Here is an 11,354-nt window from a genome sequence, read left to right as displayed (position 1 = left end):
ACTCCCCTCCATTCCTTTTTATTTAAATAGACCATTAGAGGTTTTGTACTAGGGTAACATAGGCTGTGGTTTTCACTCTATGTAAATAAATTTATTGTATTGTTTGATCTTTGACCTGCTACACCTATGTTTTAGATTGGGACGATCAATGAAAATATTTACACAAGCTATAGTTGACAAAGAAATAGACATATATAGGTAAATGCAGTTGGGTTGGTCTTTGCTCTGACTTGATTGGATCCCCCTTACACCACAAAGTCACAAACTCAATATCAACATAGAATTGGCTGAACACTCCATAGCATTTTTATTTTATCTTCAAAATTTTCATTTGTTCTAATATAAAAGTGTTACATTTTCTTTCCTCTCATTCATACCCAATTTGTTTTTGGCTTCTGACAACAGTCCAAATAAATATATATTTTTTTTCTTCTATTGGAAATCCTCCTGATTCTTGAAAGTTGAAACTATATAAATTTATATATATATATATATATATATATATCGACATTCAACCATAACTATTAATTGAAAGTGATACTAAATGTGGAAATCCTTTTGATGATTATCTATAGGTGTTATCAAGTGTATGTTTGGATTGCACTGAAAATAGCAGACATGCGTGTCTACGTTTTTTTTGTGTGGGTCCCGTGCACTGTTCACGGGACCCGCAAATACGGATTTTAACAAATTTTTCTTTAAAATTGGGTCCCATAACATTATTCATACATTTAAAAATTATTTTACTATAGTATTTTTAATTTTCAATAATAAGCTGTATCCAAACAGACAAAAAAAAAAAATATATATATATATATATATATATGCCAACGTTGGTCACATAACAATTGCACAGGTATGAACTAATAATAATAATAATTAATTAAAATGTGGGCTAAGGACAATGTAGGTAGTAGGTTTTTGTCATTGTTATACATGGAATATGGCTGGAGTTTTCCATGCATGCCAACGTAGCTCATGCCTCAAATGGTGACCCACGTAAAGCTGTTACCAAACGATAAGTATAAAATATTGTGATTGTTAGATTATTTTCCCAATTAAACTCAAAATAAATTTGTTTCTCAAAAAAAAAAAAAAAAAAAACTCAAAATAAATTTAGTCTAATGACTCTAATGTGTCATTCTGAATAGTATATTATCCTTGTAGGTACACGTGGCACATTGTTATAAAGTTTTTTTTTACTACCATCTTTATTACGGAAGATTTATAAATTGACTTGAAAATAAATGTGATATATATAATTTTAAAAGTATGATTGGGTTCTAGTTAGATAAATTGAAAAAAATTATTTTGTAGTTAAATAAAAGATCTGTTGAATCTTGCTTACAACAAAAATTTATTAGTGTCTTAGTTTGATGATAAAAGTGATTATCATCAAGTGGACACCATAATTAAGACTTAGAGATGTAATAGAATTTATAACGACGCTTACTTTTTTTTTATTTTTTTCTCAAAATTTATTGAGATGTCAAAGTTTTGAATATAGTAGGTGACAAGTTTTTTTTTTTTTTTGAAAATATAGTAGGTGACAAGTTTAAGACCACTTTTTAATTCAAAACTTGTCATTTTAGTAAGATATGCACGGTAAGTATGATGAAAGCTATGTCAACATATTCACGCTATTGAATTGAAAAGAATTTTTAGCACACCCGTGATTTTTGCATTGTACCTGCAATGCATGAATGTCTGTTTGAAATTTTTAAATCTTTGTTAATAAATGAAAAATATCATTCTTACCAATGGACTTTGGACCCATATAGTATTATTCTTAGCAGTGAGACTAATGTTCTAGAGGGTAATCTCCTTAGTTAACACCTTTTTTTTAGTTCAAGACCTTAGGTAACACCTAAACTAATAAATAAACAAAACTTTGTCACTCACTCTTTTTTTTTTTTTTTTTCATATTTAGTTATAAATCAATAAAATGGAGTCTATCTATCATAAACAAATAACATGTATGGTTTCTTGTCAATGTTGATCATTGAATTTCGGAAGTCTCCTCTTCTGTCCTTGCAAACAGGCATGGCTATTGTTCTAGAAGGTGATCTATGTAATGAAAAAAATGTTTTAACTGGCTGATATTATTAGAGTCGTTTTAGGACCACAAATTATTTCACAACTATTTTACCATAACTCTGACGTGGTAGATTGTGAGTGATTAACTATCATTTACACATGGACCTAAAAATTTTTATTTACCAATCACATATAGCAAGAAGTTGTGAAAAATTATGTGGTGCTAAATTTTTCCTATTATTAATTAAACTATTAATTTCTCATTGATTCGTATTCATTCAAGGCTGACAAAGTACTAATAGATAGTTAATAGTTTAATTAATGAAAAATCAAAGATAATTTGCGTAATCATATATTTGTTTGGTGTGGGAATATAGAGTTTGTTTGGATATCGCTTACTTTGCTGAAATTGAAAACTTATTACTGAAAGTACTATAGATAAAGGTAAAAGTTAGTTAAAATAGTACAGCGGGGCCTATGAATAGTATCAAAAAGTGCAATGAGACCCATGAATAGTAACAAAAATAAATTGAATAGTAAAATAATTTTAATTTTTCATTGGTATCCAAACACGCACATAATAGACCTTTATTGTTACACAATTAGCCCAACAGAGCCCATCATCATTTTGGTTCGTAAAGAGGCCCATTCCTGCTTGGAAGGTGGACCCTTAAAAACTTGGCCCATTTCATTTTTGGACCAACCTTGGACTAGTTGCTTAAAAACTCGTATCAAGATCCTTTTGAAATCTTATAATAACTCCACCCTAAAGTTCTTTTTATTTATGTTTATTACTAGTCACTGTAACATGCCGTTGCACTGGATAGTTATATGCTATGATAATGTGGCCCAATAAGATTATAGCAACAATAATATTATGCTTAAGATTTTAAATATTACGAATTTGAGATTTATATTTTTTTAATAAATAAATTTGGATTTAGAATAGGTGCTCTTAACCTGAATTTATCTTTTTCCCATTATGTAAGTGCATAAAAATGGACCGAATAGAACCAAAATAGACCGAAGTGGATATAAATGGACCAATTTAGACCAAATGGACTGAATTGGACCAAACGAGACTGAATAAAAACTAATGGACTGAAAAAACTGAATAGGACCGAAGAGGTTTGAATGACCAAATTGGACCGAATAGCACCAAAGTGGACAAAATGGACTGAATAGGACTAAAGTGGACAGACGGACCGAATAGGCCAGAGTGGCCCGAATAAGACCAAAGTGGACTGAAAAAGACTGAATAGAACAAATGTGGATAGAATGGACCGAATAAGACCGAATGGACCTAATAAGACCAAAGGAGATCGAATAGGACCAAATCAGACCATAGTAGTCAATAGTCACACTTAGCCCAACAGCGCCCATCATCATTTTAGTTCGTAAATAAGCCCATTTCTGCTTGGTAGGCAGACCCTTAAAAACTTGGCTCATTTTATTTTTGGACCAACCTTGGCCTAGGTGCTTCAAAACTTGGATCAAGATCCTTTCAAAATCCTTCTCAAAAAAAAGAAAAAAGAAAAAGAAAAGAAGATCCTTTCAAAATCTTATAATAACTCTACCCTAGAGTTAGATTTATTAAAGTTTTTAAGATGACAATAAACTTTACCAATTAAATTAGTTAGAATCTACTAGAGCTTGTTTGGATAAGTTGCTTCAAAATGTGCGTTTTAAAAACGAGTGTTTTTAAAATGTGCATTTTGAAAACACTATTTTAAAAATCAAATATATGTGTTTGGTAAAAATGTGAAAATATGCTTTTTATTTTTAAAACCACATTAAGAGTTTGGATAAACTGTTTTAAAAATAGTTGTTTTGAGTGTAAATTCCAAAAAATGACTTTAACTATTTTGTTAAGATTATTTTATCATTTTTCCTGTAATCAGTGTTTTCTTCAAACTCATCTACTATTCAACAAGAAAAAATTAATCCCATCCAATCCAAATGGTTTTGATCAACCCCATCTATTTGATTTTTTTTTTTTTTTCTTAACTTCACAACCAGTAAAGAAACAACAGCCACACCAAACATCCACCCAAAATTTTATTCTAATACCATTAGCTACCTCAAATTTAATGAAGCAAGAAAGCTTTGTCCACCCTCTCTGAATATACTTCCATAAGCTAACCCATACGGCCCATTAATAGACTTGGTACACTACCCACCCCTCACTGAACCATACGTTTGGTATAGAGACTTGGGATACCAACAGAAACCTACAAGAATAAATAAAAAGACATTTAACTCTCATAGTTTTGAAGCATGCTAAAAGAATACCATAGTGCCATGTCATTGTTTAGATTTTAAATAACTAACCTTTTAAGCATAAAAGTTTACAGGATCCAAACAATGGTGACCATCTCACCAATGCATAATGCCAATATTAGATGTAAAGAAAATTTTAAATTTAAGTCTCTCATGATAGAAACACAAATTTTATGCCATCTATAAAGCATCCACAAGTAGTGAGGATATGACCAGCTGTAATATAAACTGACACCACCAAATCATTAAATCTGTCTATTGCTTTCAAAAACTTGCATAAGAATGTAAGGAAGGAGATTGTTAGGAGGTACATTAATGACAAAAATAGGTGCAACACAAGAATAATTGAGCAAAAGCATAGTTGTTATCACATTGACATATTTATATCATGAGGAACAGAACTCACATGGCACTAGTAGTCCATGCAAGGTCCTGAACAATATCCAAAGCAGCATGTAATATGAACTGATGCAGCTGAGCAGCATCTTCTCTCTGTTACCAAGAAATACAACACCAACAACAAATAGCTTTAAAAGAGCCATAATATACAACTAATTTAGTAAGCTCCAATAAAAATATTAAAAACAATTAAATAATAATTAAATTATAAAAAAATAAATAAAAAAAACCAAAAGCGAATCAAATTAATCATGATGATTAAACAATGCATCAAAGAAGATAAAAAAACTCAATCATGAGTCAACATAATAAGCAAGCTTTCATCATACAGAGCATGATACTGATCAATTAATACAGGATAGGTTCAAAAAGTGATTAGAGACAACTACAAGTGTTACACAGATAACACCACAATAAAAAAAATCACATTTCAGAAACTAATAAATAGGAAGTATTAAGGACTTACAGATCGTTCATAAGCATGAACATGAACAGCAAACACCACATCAACTTTGTACTTCACAAACCACACCTCATACATTACTCTCATGGATTCACCCTCCAGAAAATGATAGTTGCAGCTGTTATACCATGGGGAATTCATTAGAACAATCAACCAAGGTGTCTCAGTCCGCTTAACTTTTGGTAGTTCCTCTTCAAGTCAGTTGTATTGAGGGGTATATTTACCTGAAAAAATGGCAATGACTAAGTAAATTTATTATTTTTGCTTTTGCTGCATGAAATCCCCAATTTAATTGAGACAAAGCCTTAGTTGAGTTGAGCTGAGCTACATTGAGTTTGGCAAAATGAGACACTAACACATGCTATCATCAAATGCTAACTTTAACAAAACACTATGATAGCAATCTTGCCATTTAACTTAACCACATAAATTAGGAAGTCTTGACCATTGCATTCTGTCATCCCTGTAAAAACATTATTCTGTTTGTGTAGTCCTAAGTAGTCCTAAAAAAACTGATATACAATGTCAGTGAAAGATACTTGTAATGTTATAAACATTGTATATGATGTCATTTTGGAAACCAAAATCAAACAAGATCCCGTATTGAAAATTGAGGGGCCTATATATATATATATATATATATATATAGTTTAAAAAGTTTGCTAACATTTGATCCCATGGTCATAACGTTTTTCTTTGTGTCTATATCAATTATTCATTATGATAGGCCAGCTAAAGCATTAGAGGCTATTAAAGAGAGGAAGGCCAGACTTGACCTTGCTCTGACAGATGTCTATATGCCCCTTTTTTATAGCCAAAAACCAAGATTGAAACATATGAATAATAATATGTCCAAGAGGCATGAACAATTATGCTTACAGGACAAAGCCCAACATACTTTCTCTACCCACCATTTATAAACAAACACAATCCAGAATTTCTAGCAAATTGTTTGTTTCAATAAATAGTATTCTTGTTTTTTTTTCCCTTTGTTATCAAAACTATGCCCACTACAAACACACAAAGATAGACACATCTAAACCTCAACTCGCCAGCAGCACACATAAATAGATTCCAAAATCTGTCAAACTCAGAAGGGCACTTTGCATAGAGAGGACACACAAATGCTATATTGGAAGTGCATTTACAATACCCATTAAGCTTTTCATCACTAAAGAATGTTAAAAATTGAATTTTTATCAAAAGCTTATAAACACAATCTTGATTCTTGAACAAGAAACATAATAAAGAAAACTCATTTATCCATTTATTCCCAACCCACAAAAAAAAAAAAAAAAAAATCACACACACAGGGGTCTGATTCCAATGAAATCTACATGTCTAGATATATAAAGCAATAATTATAATCAAAACCCAAAATGGGCAGGTCTCAAAAGCAGCCAAGAACCCAACCTTTTTGGCACTTTGTTGATTGTTTCACAACTTACTCAATTCAATGAGAGTTATTTTAGAATCGCAATCTAATCACATCCCTCTTCACCACTCACAGTCAACCACATATAATAGTAGTGGTAAATTATGGTATGAGAAAATGCGTGATTCTAGAACTTTTTATTCAATAAATTAGCTCGGTCCCAACATCAAATACAGGAAAAAAAAATTTGCAAAAAAAAAGGACTTATTCTTCTGTGTGTATGGTTATAATTTTTGAAAATTATCTTTAAAATATTTTGATGTTAACTCGCACGGAAAATAATTAGTATTTTGATTTTAGCTTGGACAATGGATATTATAGGCCTACATCCCATTTTATCTTGATCAACGTCTTAAAATCTCTGATTCTCTCAATTATGAATGGAACAAAGAAAGTGAATCTTCTTCAAGAAACCTAAAAGGATCACAACTCTAGTTGAACCGAAAGGTGATTATGTTCTTCAAAAACAGTTTGTATACACAAGGAGACATGTTTGCTTAAATAACTTATTGACATTTATACACAATTATCCTCATTGCGTACGCCACATCTAGTCATTCATATTCTCCAGCTTGTGTATGCATTCCTAGGGTATGTGTACTCACCATTTAACATAAATTCAAATTTTCACAAAATTTAAATATCTTTATTCTTTGGAAGATTGTACAGGACTGAAAATAAAGAAGCAGGATCTGTACCTGGATGTAGAGGTGTGCAGCCAACCCACCAACTTGCCAAAACCGACCCGACCTAACCCAACCCACCGAGTTGGGTCGGTTTTCAAGGCTTGGTGGGTTGGGTTGGGTTACAAAATTTTTTTTGATAGCGGGTTGGGTTGGGTTTGGGTCATAAAATTTCAAACCCGTCAAACTCGACCCGACCCGACCCACCCATATATTTAATATATATTTAAAATATATTATATAATTAATAATTTTTTTTTAAATAACCAGCTCTTCTTCCTATCCTATATAAAAGTCAATATTAATGTATATTAGTTCATATATTAATGTATATTTTGTTTATCAACTCAGATAACAGGTGTGATATATTTTTTTCTACTCAATTTAATAATAATAGTAATAAAAAAAAAATTGTCCAACTCATGGTTTCAACCCGACCCATGTGGGTTGGGTTGGACTTATGTGATGGATTGGGTTGAATTTTTTTTAACCCACCATGGTAGGTTGTGTCAAAAAATCTCATTAACCCGACCTAACCCGGCCTATGCACACCCCTACCTGGACAAGTTGATATCACCAAAAATAGACCCTAAATTTATAAACAAAAGGAAACTCCTAGGCTTGGTTTTCCTTGGCCCAAATATTATACAGTAAATCACAGTCTAATTGGCCTATCTAAGGCTAATTTAGTCATTCTATTCTCATTAAAAATTTGACCTAACCCTAACCTGTCTATACGTATAAATACCATGTTAGGTTCCTCCTCTACTTTTTGATTATTTGCGTTTTTAATTTCTCTTAAACAAGGAGCATTTTTATTTAACTAGCGTGAGTGATCTCTTGGCAATCAGGTACTTTTTTTTTTCTCTAATCTTCTTTGTTTTATGTTGCTATACATTAATTGTTATTGAACTTTTATGATTGCTTTTAATTGATTGTGAGGCAAATAACAAATTGAAATATTAGAACATAGGTTGTTTCTTGTTTGGATTGGGATCTCGAGGTTTTTTTTTTTTAATAATTTTATTTTATTTTTAAGGCAAAATCTCTTAAATTCAAATCATATATACTATTAAATTTACACTAACAATTTTAGATTAATGATTTTAAAAAAAAAAAATCAAATCCAAACACAATATAAAATTTTTAAATGAATATTTTTCTCTCTTTCTTTCCCCTAGAAATTGGTACCAGCATCTCAAGATTCTCAACCGTTCTGTTGAATTTCATTTCAACCCAATTTTGCATCAACTTAGAAATTAAATTATTTCTTTTTTATTTAATATTTCGTTTTGTAATTGTAATTTTTAAATGTATTTAATTATTTTCTCAATCTTTTTTATTTTTTATTTTTTGTTGTTGTTGTGTAGCTCAACTGGTATCCCGCACACCTCCTCTTTTTCATTAGGACGGATTTAGCCTTTGATTTTTCTGAAAATTGCAATTACTTCCTGCCAACTCTTTGCCACGTTTTGTGAATTCCAACTTTATTTGATTGAATTCCACCCCCCCCCCCCCCAACTCGCCAAAATTACTCTATTAAATAAATAAAAAAGTTGGTTTTTTGAATTTGGGGAAAGAATCAGACTGACATAAGAGCTAATTAATTCAGTGAATCCCAACCTAATAATTCTCGGATTTTGAAAACCCAGTAAGAGTTTTAAGGTGTATATGTTTTAGTAACCAAAAAACAATAGAATAATGAAAGTAGTTTTTGTATCAATTTCAAATGGCTGTATAAAGTTTTTGTTTTTATTTTTTTAAATACAATAGCACTTGAACCTTTGATGAGTGTAGTAGTATAATGATTGCTCTTTATTATTTGATTAAGATATTAATGGATCTCTCTTTTGTGTTATTTGGATTCCATTTCAAATATCTTATTGGAGAATAAAAGACTTTACCAATTATACTAAATAAAAATGAACGATACCATGATGGTGACTAATGATAATTCTTTTGTAACAATGTTCTTGTTTACTTCTTTGATCAACAGCTGTGCAAAATGAACACTGACGTGAAGCATGCGATTGTGACGAAAGTTGTTGGTAGGACAGGATCAAGAGGGCAGGTTACTCAGGTGAGAGTGAGGTTTACGGACGATGCAAACCGCCAAATTATGAGGAATGTGAAGGGACCCGTTAGAGAAGGTGATATCCTCACTCTTCTTGAGTCAGAAAGGGAAGCAAGAAGGTTGCGTTGATGGTGTTTTTTTTTTTTTTTTTTTTTTTTTTTTTTTTTCCTATGGTTCAAATTTAGATATATGACTGAGTTTTAGTATCTATGAACATTTTGTGAAAATGGATACTTTGTTTGGGATGCTAGGGCAGATTTTATTTTAGAATAAATGCTATGTACTTGGTTTAAACAAGCATGTTTTGTTTTTTGCTGTAGTAAACCATTTATATCTGGATTTTGATTATATATTCTTATACTGCTTTAGTTATGCAATTTCTTATATCTATGCTTCTCATGAGTCATGAAGATGAACTAGCTTTGTTCATTTGCTGATTTAAGTGCAAGTCAATTTTTTGTAGATTTCATTTCTTTGCAACTTTTAAGGCTCATTATAAAGATCAAGGTCCTTTTATTATGTAGCAAGTTCTTGAGGTTATGAGAATGAGTAATCCTAGAAACTGACTATATTTGAAAGCTATATTAGGATTTAATCCCAAACTCTTTTATTTTACCATGTCATCTACAACCCCCATGGTCATGTAAGCTACGCCTCTTCTTATAGAGCCCTTAATCTTAATAGAGCGTGTCATGGTGTGTGATTCATGCTAAACGCCAAGCTCTGAAATTGAAGTATTTTTTGTCTCTATAAAAAGTTTTATTTGATTTTATTTTTGGTTTGTGTTGTGACTTAAAAGAAAAAGAAAAAATATGAACAAAAAGGAATGTTTTTAGATGAATATGTTTTATATATTGACCTACTAGGTTGATCCTACCAATATTTCAAAGAGAATCGGTTTATTCATTTTATATATTGTTTTACTAGGTTGATCCTATTAATATTTCGAGGAGAATAAGTTTAGTCAACCTTCACCTTCACTTTGTAGAGAGTCCATTACTTTGACTTTGCCTCCAATTTTGTGTTCTTGTGAAAATGTGGCACTTCCCATATGCCACATAATCCAGGGATTTGGGGAATTACAAATTTGATTATATAAGTTACAAATTAATGCGTAGTTTTCAATTTGACCAAGGTGGACTGAATTATACCAAAGTAAACTGAATAGACCAAACTTGACCAAAGTGGGTTGAATTGCACTAAAGTGGACTGAATAGACTCAAAGGACCAAAATGGACCCAATTGGACTGAACTGACCAAATTAGATCAAAATGGTCCAAATGCTGCTTTTAGATATTATGTTGATATAGATTAAAAAAGATATAAAGAAAGAGAGAGAAAATGTAAGGAATTAATGTGGTCCAGCATTAGAGGCCAACATCCACATTGGAAAGCCTTCGATGATAACTATGAGGTGGAGTATTACAATCAACCCATTAAAGTGTATTTATATTAGGCTTAATCCTATACTAACAATACTTGAACTATAAGTAAGACTAGGATTGCTTCGCTTGACTACAAGTAAGACTAGGATTACGCTAATGCAGAATTGTTTTGATATTTTTCCCTTCTACGGCCACAGGATGCAACTACTCCAAACAATTTTTGATAATTCAATTCATTTTCCAAAGCTCTATTTCTTGGGGTGAGGAGCAAAAGATGATATTATAAAAATTTAAGCCCATGCTCAACCTCCCAACATTATTGATACCAGGTGGTAGGTGGATTTTCTTCCAGCTAGCTTAACAATTCACATAGAACAAACGATGGAGCTTCTTCTAGGTGCAATACATCCATTTAGTTTGCTTTCGTAGCAGGTGGATTCTGACCAAATTAACTGGATTATCATTGGCTTGCCTTTGAAGACAAATCCATTGACTATATTCTGCAACCAAAGGTTTGAACGGCATGATCATTACAACGTAAGCACAAAGGCGAGATTATTACAAGAAAAAGAGAGATTTCCTTTAGTTGTAAGTTTAA

General features: G+C 31.5%; 1 protein-coding gene across 1 annotated transcript; it reads left to right on the top strand.

Annotated features, from left to right (window-relative positions):
* The first annotated feature begins 8,062 nt into the window (after nt 1-8,062).
* LOC115969620 (40S ribosomal protein S28-1-like) lies at nt 8,063-9,731 on the top strand. Its single transcript, XM_031089309.1, has 2 exons — nt 8,063-8,148; nt 9,294-9,731. Exon 2 carries the CDS (start codon nt 9,303-9,305, stop codon nt 9,498-9,500), a length of 198 nt encoding a protein of 65 aa, XP_030945169.1. The 5' UTR covers nt 8,063-8,148; nt 9,294-9,302; the 3' UTR covers nt 9,501-9,731.
* Nucleotides 9,732-11,354: the final 1,623 nt, after the last annotated feature.

The sequence above is a fragment of the Quercus lobata genome, chromosome 11 (assembly GCF_001633185.2).
Source record: "Quercus lobata isolate SW786 chromosome 11, ValleyOak3.0 Primary Assembly, whole genome shotgun sequence".
NCBI classification, from domain to species: Eukaryota; Viridiplantae; Streptophyta; class Magnoliopsida; order Fagales; family Fagaceae; genus Quercus; species Quercus lobata.
Note: the sequence above shows the minus strand (reverse complement) of the source record. Positions and strands in the feature narration are given on the sequence as shown.

Excerpts from the sequence above, each read along its gene's own strand:
- LOC115969620 (XM_031089309.1), top strand. The coding sequence starts at position 9,303 with ATGAACACTGACGTGAAGCATGCGATTGTGACGAAAGTTGTTGGTAGG.